Genomic DNA, 15,839 nt, shown 5'->3' on the forward strand with positions numbered 1-15,839 from the left:
TCCTCATCGACACGCTTGATGTGGTTTCAACAAGTAAAGTAAATTGAGGTTCCCATAGGCTTTCATAACAGAGATCGTGCTGAATTGAAATGGGTCACAGCACTGCAAACTGGTTCGCACAGCGGTGTTCAGAATGTTCCGAGCGGCACAATCCATTGAGCCACACAAGAACACACATGCTCGAGGTGCTCACATCACGCTCTGCACTGTCCATTCTGTTAATCGATTTGTAATGATTCGTCCTGCTTTTGGCGTTTCCCCATACACAATAGGACATGGCAGCACATGATTTTAAAAAATAATAATTAACAAAAACAACAAGAAACTAACAAGAAAATATTCATAAAATGCATTATATGTTGCTGGATGTTTATATGCACTTCAGGTGTGTGGCTGTGTAAACAGCAACAGCTGAAATCAAGCGCTAATACATTGTTGTTATGGATCTGCACAGGCTTCATCAAGTGTGTGGGCAGATCCAGAATAATGAGCCAGACTCCAAGGTTGCCATGAGTGCACAGATAATATAATGAGATGACAAATGCATGCCTGGTGCTTGAATATAATTTGACAGGGACGATTAGAGGAGAAAACAGCATAGTGAAGTTTGAGGTATGTACAAATCACTCAGTGTGTTCAAATAATGCATCCCTCCACCATCTCAGGGAGCGCATGTTAACATAAGCCTCTGATAACACTGTCAAGCTTTTAAAGGGTACAGTGAACATGGCAGCAGTCTCTGTGGCTTCTGTCTTTTCCTATCAGCGTGTGAGGTGTCTTTCTGGTCTCACATTGAATTAGGCATCCTGCCCCATTTAGTCTCACTCTTGTGGCATATGATCCACAGAAACCTGAGGAACTGCTAGGTATAACCATGGATAGAGTATTGCAGTGAACACTAACACATTTATATCTGTCATATTGGAAAACGCTTCTTATAGGTCACTTCACAACCACCCACTTAGACTGGAAGAGACCATCTGACCAACTGGTTTCACAGATAGGGCTTTAAATAAGCCAGGATTAGGCCTTAGTTCAATTATGACATTTAAGTAGATTTTATAAATGTGCCATAGAAAAAAAGCAATACTGGTATGCATCTTGAGACAAAACAATGGCACTGACATATTTTAAGATCGGTGCAAGTTGCTTAGAGCTAAAACAGCACAATGCATTTTAGTCTGGGACTAATTTTAAATAAAGCAGAATATACAGGTGTGGTCAATTATATCTTGTTTATTTTCTAATAAATGTCTCAAACTAAAGTCTTAAATATGCTTTTCAGACTCAAATGGCAAGAACCTTGGAAACTTGAGCTAATCCACTTGAGTTCCACTAGCTCTGCTCACTTCATTGAAACAGAATAGGAAACGCACAAAAAAGCTACAAAAATAAGACAAGGGATTAAAATGCTTGTCTTTAAATAAAAGTTTTGATGAAATGGAAGTAGCAACAGATCTTTTCTTCCATTATGTGACTCGTATGCGAGTGCAACTTATTTTTTTGAGATTACTAACAAATATTTTTTTATTTTTTTATTTGAAAGATAGGCATACTATTTTAATTAATTTTGGTTTTAGTACAATGTACTATATTACATTAATTTAGGATAATAAATGAAGGATAATAACACTTTAAATAATGACACTTAACATTAAGATTTTTTTCATACTGCTTATGATGAAAATACATTTATGAAAATACAAAATACTTTATATTTTAGGTAAGGGACTCCTCAAAAGGATATCCTCATATTGCCATCAAAAAGTTTGAAAACCTCAGATCTACTGGAACGGGTGATTTCAGGTTACTCTTGCAGTTTTGGAGTGTAGTGTGCATCAAATAGTCCTTGAACTATCTGTGGGCGTTTAGTGGGTGTACTGTCTGAGGTTACACTGCTAATAACAGTCCTGAATATAGTTGTTTGGGAAATTTACCTGACTCCGTTATACACGACTATCATTGTGTCCTAACCAGGGGTGCGATTCCCGAAAGCATTGTTAGCCAACTATGGTCGTAAGTTCAGTCGTTATCAGCATGGTACAACGAGTCGGTGTTTCCCGAAACCATCGTTCCAACGAACATTCGCCAACAGAATCACTAACTTGTGTGGTTGGAACAACAGCTCTCGACCTGTGGTTAGAAGCATAGTTTCTAGACTGCATGACAAGTGGACTTAATAAATCCTTATCTTGAGACAAATAAGCAAGCTGACATTCAGCGCAATATCTTTTATTTCGAATATACTGTATACAAATGTCATTTACTTCTTTTAGTTTGTCAAGAGATTTAAAGTGCTGATTTTGAAGAGTGCGAAAAAAATTTGAATTAGTCCTCAGATGCCATGTCCGTAATTTATAGCAAAACATCTAGCATTAATAACATCTCAAACGGATTCATTAGAATTATTTATTACTCCATCTGCGTGACATCATTAACCAACGTGGTTGAACGTCAAATTTGAGACAGTAAGGTTTCGTGAAACGGTCGTGACAAGCTAGTTGATTTCTTCAACAATGCATCATACTATGGCAGTTCAGCAGCGAGTTATGTCGCTGTACAGGAAACACACCCCAGAAGTTTCAAGCAACATGTAATCGATCTGTCTACATCAAACACAAATATGCTTTGTAGAGCTACACAAACACAGCCAATCAGAAGTTTTTTCAACCAGAGTTATACATTAACTACCATAGACATCAACTTTAGGGTAGCCTCAGCCTCAGACATCATCAACGAAGTCGTCATCTGATTGGTTGATTTCTCCAGGATTTCCGGGAAACGTGTGTGTTGCACTCTTTTACGGTCCGCCTGGAAACAAAGCAGTCATGACGTCAAACCCCTTACTGAACAAGAAAGCCGTTACGTTTACAACTGTGACAATGAGAAGTTATCAGGATCAGCTAAACGCTGGATTTTCAAAAGTATGTGAAGCTCACAGCACCATGGTTGCAGTTAACTTGCACTACATTCTTGAATGAATTGCATGCAATCTGTTAATGTAGTAGGAGTACGTTATAATAATTGACTTTAACGACTTTACGTCTTCACACCCGTAAACAATGATGCGGAGCAAAATTAACTATGATAGGTTTCTTTACATGTCACTCTTGCGGTCATTGGCCAATGAAAGCTGCTATGGAGTCCCGACCTTTTGTCATCAGTCTGAAGGTCTGGCTAAGCGAGACTAAAGGTGATGATACACGGGGCAACTTTTTGAACAATGTTGCTAAGCGATGTTGCTTGGGCACTTTCCCATTGAGAATGGGCAACAAATTTCTATCCGGATAATTTAGATCGGTAGTGGGCCCTGTGTCACACCTGGTTGCCTGTTGACGGCAACATTGCTCAAAGTTGCCCCGTGAATCATCCCCTTAACTTGAGAGGAACAAGTCTCCCCCAATATTCAAATGAGACCAATTTTTTTTTGTGACCAAGTCTCAGTTGTGGAATGCACATCAATACCTCAGCAATGTGACATCATGATTTGCACAGTCAAACTTTGGTAAAACTTTGTTGAAAGATTCTGGTATTTAGGCCCTCTCCGAGGAGAGAGTGATGGCCGTGACTGGCTCATGGAGAAGATTGAATTATTCTACTGGGTGAGCAGAGGTTGTTATCAGCACTGAGTGAGTGGAGACCTGTGACAGATGGCCATCTACACTTCCTCAGCTGGCTGCTCTCTTACTCTATCTCTAAGATTCCCCATCTCCATGTCTCATTGCCTCAGCAGACAGCTCAACGCAACAACGGCAGTCAGGGGGAACAGACCGCAAATGAGACCGCACTGCTACAACATCACCACCATCATTGTCTTTCTGTTTTCATCTCTCTACTCTGCACTTCCTGCCAGTTAATGTTTGAATGGCCTTAATGGCACAATCAAATTCTTTGGATATTCCCAGAACTGGCATAGTTCCTCAAAGCCTTACGGTAAAAGGATGTGATCATGGTTCAGCTATGGAGATTAAGGAGCTAAAATAAACAGCATCTGTACCAGCGTCACAAATTAAGCAAGGCTTGAGGAAAAAAATTCCCCTGAAAGTGACAACTTTGCCAAAAAAGTTTAATGACCAGTCTAGACAAAAAGTGCCCAATGTAAATTATTTTGCACTTTTTTCAAAATCAAACAGTTGGGTTGTGGAAGCATAAAAGATAATACAACATAAGAAACAAAATTTAGACCAGTTAATACATTTAAAATTACTCAAATCTTTGAATATTAAGCCATCTGGGGCAAAAGGAGAAAGAGTGACTCTGACTGACAGGATAGCATTATAGTAAAAAAAAAAGATCGTATTGTTTAAAGAAATTGTGAGTGGCTCTTGCCTGTGCAAAATTTGGAACCACATTGCTTCTAGCTGGTTGCCAGAGCATTGTAATTATGTTGTTAGGGTGTTCAGAGGAGTTGCTAGGATAGTGGTCCCTTTGAAAAGTAACAATAAATCTCTTCTAAAACAAATGATCTCAGGTATCATTTGAGTACAACAAAGTGTAATAATTTGAGAAACTGTAAGTGCAATGAATGATATATAAACTCAACGCTGGTCAATTCCAAGACATTTGCATAGTATAATTTTCTGAAAATTTGAAAGTTCAGAGTATAAACGTTCAGACTGCTGATGTGACAGAAACATGGTTGTTGATTATTACTAATATTATATTAACAATAATTAATTAACTAATAATTGCTGCATTAAAAGTTAACTACTCGTTTCTTAAGAGCAAAACTGCTATGCATTTACCAAATCATCTGTGCTGAGATTATTGGTTCTTATACTACAGGTCTCCTGAATGCTTGAATCTGATTGGTTGACAAACATTCTAAGGAGTGCAATTATTTTCAGAAAAATGCATGGCTAAAGTAATTCCAGGCAGTTTTTGACCGCATTACAGTTTCCCTATTTCTTTTACTTTTAAGTCTCTGAACTGCATTGTTGTCGGCGCGTCTTATAGATGGAACCAGAACTTTACATCTCTCTTTTAGATGTCAGATAGGAGAGGAAATCTGCCTAATTCTGCCCGGCAACCCAGACTTGGAGCATTTCTGTGAGTTCCCTGGATGTTCTTGCAGAATTCAAAGTTAAAAAATTCAACTGGGGTTTTGTCCCAGGGTTTTTTTCTCCCTCTCTCTCTCTAATAACTGCATTAATGACTGCATTCATTTGCTCAAGTCTCTGTTACTAGCTCTAAAATTACGTTTTGAAATTAACAACGAAGGAATGGGATGAGATGCATATAAAATAATTCCTGCACACAAGAGCATTTAAAGGACAAAAACCGGACAAATGTGTTGAAATACAACTTCTGAACAATGGCTTAAGATGTGGTAGCCGTAGTATTAGCAGAAAAATTGAATCCTGTCCGTTGAATTATTAGAAAATAATGCACACTCTGTTTTGCGTCATGGCCACATTACCACCTAAGGTGTGCATTATTTTCTAATAATTCAACAGAGAGAGAGAGAGAGAGAGAGAGAGAGAGAGAGAGAGAGAGAGAGAGAGAGAGAGAGAGAGAGAGAGAGAGAGAGAGAGAGAGAGAGAGAGAGAGAGAGAGAGAGAGAGAGAGAGAGAGAGAGAGAGAGAGAGAGATAGAGAGAGAAAACAGCAAAACAGCATTAAAGACCATGAAATAAGTTTAATACAATTTTCTGTCCCTTGTTGGCATAAATACCACCGAAACAGAAGTTGAAGTAGGACATATAGGCTTAAATAGACTTCGGCTTACATCACAGGGCCGTAACCACCATACAGGGCCAGATTAACCATTGGGGCAACTGGTCTCTTGCCAAGGGGCACAGGACATCTAAGGGGACCAGGGCACCAATATTATGTTAGATCACGTTATAAACGCAGTCCTCACTTTCCTAATTATATATGCAGATTTTTGCAAACTGTTCGATCAAAATATAATGTAAAATCACATCAAAAACAGTGTCTGTAGCTTCCTACACAGCGAGCGCGGGCGAGCTGTCACGTCGACTCACTTGACTTGACGCTCTGGAATTTGAAATCGGTAGGAAGATGGAGAAGCAGTTAAGCGGGAGCGCTAAAAGAAAATTAAAAAGAGAAAAGGAATCGAAATTAGTCGACAAATTGAAACAATCCAAAAATCCAATTTTTTTTTACTTCGAATCAGTGGTCCACAGAGGGCCAGCTGTCTTCAATAACCGGGGTACCAGGTACCCAGCATCAGTGAGGGAGTTTGGGCTTCGGTGTCGAACCCACTCCCTCACAAATGACCTACTGAATTGCCGTCTTCAAAACAACAAAGTCGTACCAAGGGAATGGCTGCTTTATCCACCATCTACTGGCTCTGTTTATTGCCATGCCTGCAAACTCCTGTCACCCCAAAGCCGACAACATGCCTTCATCAGTGGATTTAGCGATTGGAAACACTCTGAAAGGTTCGGGGATCATGAAACAAGTTTGGAACACAGACAGAATATGTCTTTAATGCAGAGATCCCAAGTAGTTTGTAGAGTGGATGCTGCACTTGTCCGACAATGTGAGGCAGAACAATGGTACTGGGCAGAGGTACTCAGGCGTGTGGTTACTGTGATCAAGTATTTGGGAGCTAGGGGGGCAGCTTTCAGAGGGGACAACTAACTGTTGGACTCAATGCATAGTGGGAATTATCTGGGGATATTGGAGCTTATTGCACATTTCGATCCATTTTTAAAGGACCACCTTGTGAAGCATGGCAACCAGGGGAAAGGTAAGCCCTCAAACCTCTCCTCCACTGTGTGTGATGAGTTTATTACATTAAAGGGTGACAAAACAAAGCAAGTCATTGCAGATGAAATTAAGCAGGGAAAATATTTCTCTGTTATTGTCGATTCCACACCAGATCCTGCGCATGTGGATCAGGTGACATTTGTATTCCGATTCGTTAATGCAAGTGGAAAAGTGGTTGAAAGGTTAATTTGAGCCCATCTACAGCCACACAGGCCTTAGTTTAGCTGAATCCGTGATTAGCATGGTGCAATTCCTTGGACTGGACTTGGCGAACTGTCGTGGGCAAAGTTATGATAATGCTAGCAAGTACAACGGACTCCAAGCTCAGTTAAAAAAGAAAACCCACTGATCCACTATACACCGTGTGCCGCCCACTCGTTAAATCTTGTGGGCATTACTACTATGGAAGACTGCTGTGCAGATGTCATCTCTTTTTTTCCAACTTCTACAGTAGCTGTATACATTTTGCAGTGCTTCAACCCATCTCTGGAATATAGTTTTCAAAAACAGCGACTATGACATTAGCCATACGTTAAAATCCATCTGCGGTACCAGGTGGACTCAACGAAAGCTCTATGCAGAAATTATAGAGCAATTAGAGATTCATTGGCCAAAATAGCCTCGGACTGTGATGAAAAGAACCAAACCAAACGCGAGGTCTCTGCGCTGGTTGCTAAAGTTGATACACTTGAGAGTGCAATGATGACCATTTTGTGGGACAGAATATTGGGAAAATTTAAAGCAACCAGTGACAAACTTCAAACAAGTGACATAGATTTAGAAACTGCTATACAGCTTTTACAGTTACTGCTCTCCTATGTTGGCACGTTACAAGACCAGTTTGTAGATCTGGAAGAATCAGGACGATCTGTCAGTGCTACACAGGACTATCAGTATGACATTTCACATAGGAGAAAAAGAAAGATTTGCTGACGAGTGACGACGATGAGGATGTCGTCTTTACTAATAGCAATCTAAGATTCAAAGTTGAAACGTGTAATTATCGAAAAACTCACTTCTTGCCTATCAAAACGGATCTGTGCTTACACAGATGTGTGTGAGCTCTTTGGCGTTTTATTTGACAGGGACTATGATGAGTGTGATGTGCGTGAACGAGCTGCTGGGCTGAGTTCTACTTATCCGACAGACTTATGCAGTTCACTCACTTTTTGTCGAGTGACACTTCCCCTTCTCAGTAGTTGTAAATTATGGAAATGAATGGCCTTAAGACAACATTTCTGAATGTTGCACTCAAAATGTTCTTAACACTGCCTGTCTCTGATTGTGAGGGTGAGAGGTAATTTTCTGTTCTAAAACGAGTTAAAAATGTGTTAAGGACCACAATGTCACAGGCAAGACTTACTGCACTTTCTTTGCTGTCCATAGAACATGAAGTTGTTGAAGATTTGGATTTTGATGATATTGTGCACCAGTTTGCATGTTTAAAGTCTAGAAGGAAGGCCACTGAGTAATCTGCTATAAGAAATTACTTCGAAAGAATGAATCTTTGATAGCATTAAATGTTTTGAGTTTACACAATTTAAGTCAAGAAGGTCGGTGTCTTAGGGACGATAATAAGGATTGATAGTTGTGGTATGAATGTAGGCTTATATTAAAGTCAAGAAGGCCAATGTGTTAGTCTAACCTGTTAAAACAATATAAAATATAACATTATCTTTATTGTGAAATGTATGTGTACAAAGTCAAGAAGGCCAGTTAATTAGGCTCATCTAGCTGTAAAACTGTTGAAAAGGCTGTAAAACGAAACTTTCGGAAGATGTTGTAGCAAAATCACGTGAACAATTCCAGGATATGCTTTTTTTTTTTCATTGGTTGTTGCGTTAAATCTTACCCAGATACAATAGTGCTATTTTCTGATTGGCTAAGAACTCGACTAAGAACTCCAGGGGAGACGCGCTTGATTCCTGCCAGTTCCATAGTGAGAGCGCCACGGCCAGAGAAATTTTGGGCGCTGCGGCATATTAAATATATTATAAATAGTTTTTCCACGTGAGAAATACAATGTGTGGCGGGAGTACGTGACTGAAGACCAAAATGAGTGACTGTCACACTCAAAGCGTGACACTTGAGAGCCCTGTGTGCATGGGTTTACATATGTAAAGTCAAGAAGGCCAGTGTGTTAAGATCACCTCTTAAAAAGAGAAAATATAATAAGAATTAATAGATGTGTGTTAATGTCAGGTGTTGTGCATGGATTTAGGCTACATTAAAAGTCAAGGGGTCCAGTGTGTTAGGGTCACCTGTTAAACAAAAGGAAAATATATAAGAGTTAATAGATGTGTATTAGCCTAATATGAAATGTTGAGTAGACTGAGTTATTCACATATAGTCTGGAAAGCCAGTGTGTTGTTAGGCTCACCTTTTAAAGCAAAGATAGGCCATTAGGCTTAATAATTAAACAGTTTGTGTGTTTATGAGTTCAGTCTTGAAAGTAGGCCAGTTGTAAGGCCCATATGTTAAAATAAAATAAAAATGTATAGTAGTGCATCAACATAAAATCTGGTGATAATTTCACATTTTAGAAATAATCTCTGGTTTTAAGTTAAGGCTTCCCTAGCTGTCTGCTTTATTTCACTGTTGCAGTCAAAAGATAATTGATTTTGTAGTCTTGTTGCCCAGGGCACAGGAAATTGTTAATCCGGCCCTGCCACCATAGATGCTGTATAATAATTAGATATGGTCAAATTCATATAGAAACATGCTAGCCACATGTTACAACATGCTAGCAATGCATTAATTTAACAATGTGTTAAATCATGCTAGCACCATTCTAGCAATGTGCTAATAATGCTAAAAACAGTTCAGATTATACCGTGCACATTGAAAGTGAAACACAGTTTGTTTATCTAGCAGATCAGAGCGATTTCACAAATAGCAGTAGTGAAACTTTCAAATCCTGTCATGTCACGCGCAAGCAAAGCATGCCGGGATCATCCACTTCTGCATTGAATTTCATGCAGTATTTAACTTGACATCAACAAGTGATTAGATTTGCAATTCAGTGTATCGCACCCCATTCAAACATATAATTTAAACTAATCAAAAGCTTTGAATCACACACACATTACACAGTACAATCTGGTTTCAATGATTTCTAAAATTACACATGTCAGCATAACTAGGATTCATTTACAACCTAAATAATATTAAAATGTATTATAGTGGATAATGTGATTGCAGGAAAGATCGAAATAGCCTGGAACAAATTATTGCAGAGAGACACAAGGAATGTAACCCTATCTTAGAGGAAGTGCGCTTGGAACCATTTTCCTGTTTGAGCTTATAATTTTTACACAATGGTAGCTCAAATTTCCATATCAAATAATCAGCACACAGGCAGAGAAGGATTCATATACTGGGCAATGACAACAATTATGGGTCACTTTTCAGCTGAGAGCAGCAGTTTACCCAACTGACCTGTCAAACAAACACAAGCCCTCTGAGGCCCATGAACCCGAGATCACATGATCCGAAAAGAAGAGTTAGAATCAGCTCAGCTGACTGAAGGCCGGTCACCGGAGCACTATCTCTACTGGATCACAGGAAAAGGTCATTTCTCAGCAACTGAAATGGGGAACAGGGTTGTACTTAACATCCACACATCTGTTTCACTTAACCATGCTCAACCACAAACTACATTTAAACCAGAGTGAGGAATGAAGAAGAACACTTAAAGCATTAAGCTGTAAATGTGGATTTGTTAAATACATCTGGATTAACCAGTGGAATTTATAACTGGTAATTATATTTAGCAGCGAGTATGACATGGAAGACAAAGTAAATGTTCAGCTATAAGAGAAAATACTTGTGGTTAAACACACACACACACACACACACACACACACACGCACATTTTAGGGCTGCACGATTTGGGGAAAATGTCATATTGCGATTATTGAGGTCAATATTGCGATATAATAAACAAATGGTTTCATGAGTCAACTTGCTTGGGTCTCAAAGAAAATGCACACAATATAGAACAATAAATAAGAACATTTGTATGCTCATGAAAATAAGATATTTTGAACATTCTGTCCAGACAAGCAGAGACATTTAAGCAGGATGTAACATATGCTTTGTCTAAACTCAGTCTGTGGATCATTTTCAAGTGTATTGTGATTGTCAAAACATGGTAACTAAACAGATTTTGTTAAGTTTAGTGACAACATGTTACAATGTTTACATGGTACAATGACATGTTGGCTACTGTTTTTATTATTGCTTGACACAAATTTCACGATTTTAATTCAAATCTTGTGATTTGATTCCGATCTTGATTCAATATCGATTCATTTGGATAAATATAAGGTATTCTAATAGTAGATACTGTAAGTTAATTTTATTAAAAAAAATATCTCGCCTAATGCTGTAAACATACAGAGAGCCCTGTCAGCTGGTATTATTATTATTAAATATAATGTGGTTTTACTAGGCTATAATAACAATGTTACAATATTTTAATGATAAGTAAAAATATAATAAATATTTAATATAGTGCACATATTTAGTAAAATACTCATCTCTGGCGAATTTGTCTAGCCAACTAACGTGCTATCAAAAGGCTTTCCTGAGGTAAATGTAATGTTATTTGACAATGTTCTCCAGCTGTTATATTGACCTCTTTCCGTGGTTGAAAAAAAAAACTTATTGATCGATATTATGTATGAGGCATAAATTTTTCGGTAAGTTGTAGGCCTACTGTATGTTTAAAAAAACGAAAACGCTTCATTTTACAGTACAGTACTTACAGTGTACTTCCCTAGAAAGTACTGGGTAATATAAGGTAAGTACATGGGTTTAGGGGTAGGTTCAGGGTTAATACCTAGTTATTACCCAGTTATTACCCAGTTATTGTAATTACTATTTTAAGTACATAGAATGTAGATGGGAAACAGGACTGTAAAATGAAGCGTTACCAAAAAAACTATTGTTCATTTGTGTTTATTTACTATTAACTAAAGAGTAGGCTATGTTCGGTTCACGACCACGATCGGTCACGTCACATTTACAAGTGCCAAAACGCTATTGTTTGTATTTCGTAATACAATTTACAGAATCTGAAAGCTGAGAATTAGTTTTATATCAAAAGTAACCTGCCCCGTCTAGTCTGTCGGTGTCCTCTTTGCTTCGTGATTTTTCTCTGCGTGAGAAAATGGATGTGTGGCATGAGAGCGTGTGAAAGGTGAATGAGTAAGAGTTGGCAGTCCTGCTCTCTCTGCTCAGTGTCAGATATCTTATAGTCAAAATATAGCCATATACAGAGGTAGATTTCTTTTCTGGCCACCAGTTCAGTGTCCGTCTGCTCGGCATCCATAGTCACCCATTCTCTGCGCTGCACACCGGAAAAATACGTGTCACACGTGCCACTGCCTAAACTGAAACTGACTGGTCTTTTTATTAGACCAGTAGTAGAGTAGAAAATGGAACAGAATGGGTTGTCATGTACACACATGCATTTATTTATTTCATAAATTCGCAGCATTTTGCGTCATATAATCGCATAGGCATAACATTGCGATTGCGATATGATTAATCGTGCAGCACTAATATGTATATATATAATTAATTATGTTATTTGCTTTGAATTACAATGTATAGGCCTATCATGAAAACAGATATAAGAGTAAAAAGTTAAACCTAAAATTGCCTACTTGTAACAGCAAGCGTCACAATGTTTGCTTTAGGGTGTGTTCACACTTAGTATGTTTGGACTATGGGAAGAGCTGGGTATTGGTCCGCTTCCAAACAAACTCTGGTGCGGTTCGAATGAAATCTGAACGCAACGCGGATGTAAACGAACCAAAAACAGGAAGATGAGACCCTAAAAAGGACAGAATGTTTTTTATCGTCATAATCGCGATGTTGCCTATCACAGTTCGGTACAGGTATCAGAACCTTGTCTCCTCGCATAAGATCTTTGTGTGTGATGGAGGGATTCATGCCGCTGTTTTGACTCCTTTACACATTTTATAAGCTCTTCACAAGTTCTCAGCTGGTCAAAATACAATAATATGTAGGCTACACATATTCAACGAGAGCATTTATCCCAGCACATAGCGTTGTTTTTTGTGTTCGGTAAGCTCCGTCTCAAAATAGGTAATAAGCCTACGTCATAAAAGCTAAAGTTGTGAATTTATCCCTATGCCTTTAGGTTTGGTATCTTTAGGTTCGGTGTTAAAAATGGCAATTTGAACGCTAAGCGGACTAGGACTAGGCCTAATTGTTTTTTTGGTCCGGACCAAACGAACCGAACTACTAGTGTAACCACACTCTTAATTGCCTCCTACAGTCATATCGGTATAGGAATATTACAGTATACAAGAAATAAGAATTCTGAACCTTAAACCTCCGAAAGAATGAGCAAGTGAAATGAAAGTGAAGGTAAGAGAATGCAAGCGAGTATGAGTAATATTGAAAAGCCATAACGTCCAAATATAACAGCCCACAACTGCAGTCCTGTTATTGTTCGAATCTCAAAGACAAACTACATTCCTATGTAAAAAACAAAACCAAAACTGTATTTTGGTCGTTCACTTCCAGATTATTTATTATTTTCGGATGTTGGAATAAAATCCACTCCTAATTAACTCAGGCTAGTCAAGACTAATTAGTTTTCTGACACTAGGACCTTTGTGTTCCCCAGTGTCCCGCTGGACGGTTCCCTCATGTCTAAATGCAAATGCGAGGTCATTCATAGATGATAAACAATCTGCTTCAGTCTCTCAAACCACATGATGATGTAGTACAACATAATTATCTACAACACAATGACACTGGAAATGCAGCAAAATCAGACCGCAAACATAATCAGACATATGATCCCAATTGAACATATTTTGCTAAGTGAAATGATCTTCAACTGAGCACTAGGTAGGGCTCCTGTGAATCAGATGGTAGAAGAGAAACAGCATGGCAGTAATAGGGATAATCTTGTACAGCAGAACCCTCAGGCTTTTCAGTCACATCTCCCTTAAATCACTGAGTCATCCCTAATGAGAATGTCTATCTGCCTGTCTGTCTATTTCTCTGGTCTGGAACGAAGATGGCTGGATTTTTTGTTGTTGTTGTTGTTGTTGACACAGGCACGCTTCCGTTCGCGCATGACTTCCTCTATCCCACAGGTTTTAAGCTGGGGGGGGGGGGGGGGGGCATGTGACCGCTAATCTCAGTCTGCCCCCTCCCCCTCCAACGAAGGGATTTCACACAAAGCCTACGATTTTGTGCGTCCGTCAATGATGCGATTTGCTCGTGCACTGTCACAGACACGTGTGTGTCTCTATTGCTGGGATGTTTCAGTCCGAACAACTCAAAAAATGAAGTCAGAGAGTACTGAGTGTAATGATGAACTTAGCCAGTATATTAACAGGCCTTATTTGACAGACCATCATTGAGATTTAATGACACATAATGGCTATCAGAGAAAGTACAATCACCAAACTAATGTGTCCGTCATTGCACACATGCATAAATCAGTAGGTTGCAAATGGGTCGTTGGTCTGTTCTGAAGTTCCGGTCGTGGACAGCAATGCTAAATTGAAATCATTAAATACACTAATCATATAATAGAGCATAACTATGACAAAATAGGCTTATCGAAAGGAGAAAACTTGTCCCATATCTTTCACCATTGATGTCCAATCAAACTCTACAAAATTCTGGTGCAAGTTCATCTTAGTCACTTGGTAGAAGCAAAAAATGAGGCAAATGCCATAATGTACAGGTAGTATGACAGGTTGTAAAACATAGTTCAAATCCAATATTAGCTCCACTTCCTGTTTCATGAGTCACCTTCATCTGATCAATATATGAAAGCAGCATAGATGTGCTTCTTGCTGACTTTGCTATCCCACAATCCTGTGCGTTCCTTTCTGTACCAGTTAAGAAATAAAGATTGGTTGCATTTGGTGGTCAATTTGTGTGTTTATGACCAACATTTTCCACTATTGGTGTAATTTTTTGAGAGGAATTTCTATTGTAGTAATTCAATATTCACTTAGGTATCTCCAAAGCTCTCTCTATTTTGTTGAAGAGCATTAAACCGTAACAGTGTGAGATACCTGTGCCCACAAATGCTGCCTGCGAAGCCATTCCCAACCAGTGTGTTTTGATTGATGAGTTTTTGGCTACCAAATGCATAAAACTAGGAATGTAAGATAACTCAGTAACCATATTAGTTATCGGAAGATATTAGAGATATATAATTATACATTAACTCATACTGTCAATATTTAACTATTTATCGTTTCAGTTCCCATTGACTTCCATTGTATTTTTTGTCCATACAATGGAGGCCAATGGGAACTGAAACTGTAGTTATCAACATTCATTAAAATATCTTCTTTTGTGTTCCACAGAAGAAAGCTATACAAAGTCGTACAAGATTTTAATATCAGTCATTTATCAGTTATCAGCCATTACATGAAATCAATTATCAGCTTATCGGTCTCTGCCAGAATATTAATATTGGTGCATCCCTACATGGAACCTAAAAAAAAACAAAAAACAGGAGAGGTGTAGAAAATGTTAGTTTTCCAATTCAGCCTGTGTCATGTTAATACTTTTATTTGGGCCTTTTAGTCTCATAGTAATATTGATAAACTTCAATGCCTAAAATTCAGGATATTTTTGTATGGTTAAAAAAAATGTGGCGCAGCGTTCAGTCACCACTTAAGGTTCAATATAATATATGCCTGGTTAGTAAGTTCAAAAGTGCCAAAACCATACACTGATCTGCATCAGAAACAAATGAATCTTCCCAGCCTTTTTATGACTGATTACTGAGTTTGTTTGCATGTCTGCAACCCCCAAAAAACCATGCAATTACAGTTCCTATATTCAGGTACAGAGTTGAAAATAAAGGAAGTGCTCTGTATGTGTAGCTAAACATAAGCTCAGCCCATCTGGTTGGTCAGTATAACATGAGATTAATAAAAATAAATAAAATTCATCACTAGTGCAGTCTTGCAAGCAAATATAAAAGCCCTCACCTGAGCACACATTTACAGCGAGAAGTAGAGAGCGGAAAGGGATGTCATAACCAGGGAATAGAAAGCACAAAAATGCACAATAAATGTCGGCATT

The 15,839-nt window shown here is 38.5% G+C and overlaps 1 protein-coding gene across 8 annotated transcripts in view; it reads right to left on the reverse strand.

The window, feature by feature from the left end:
- The window catches only part of marchf8 (membrane-associated ring finger (C3HC4) 8), a 111,843-nt gene that overhangs the window by 35,435 nt on the left and 60,569 nt on the right, over window positions 1–15,839 (reverse strand). For 4 of the 8 annotated variants that reach the window (XM_077197148.1, XM_077197150.1, XM_077197151.1 and 1 more), the window contains one exon: window positions 2,692–2,811. The exons of the other annotated variants lie outside the window; for them this stretch is intronic. In XM_077197148.1, the coding sequence (XP_077053263.1) occupies window positions 2,692–2,811 (120 nt within the window). The remainder of the gene's footprint in view (window positions 1–2,691; window positions 2,812–15,839) is intronic. 8 annotated transcript variants of the gene reach the window in all.

Source organism: Siphateles boraxobius, unplaced genomic scaffold (assembly GCF_051911475.1).
Source record: "Siphateles boraxobius isolate OS27281-9 unplaced genomic scaffold, OSU_SipBor_1 37, whole genome shotgun sequence".
Taxonomy (NCBI): domain Eukaryota; kingdom Metazoa; phylum Chordata; class Actinopteri; order Cypriniformes; family Leuciscidae; genus Siphateles; species Siphateles boraxobius.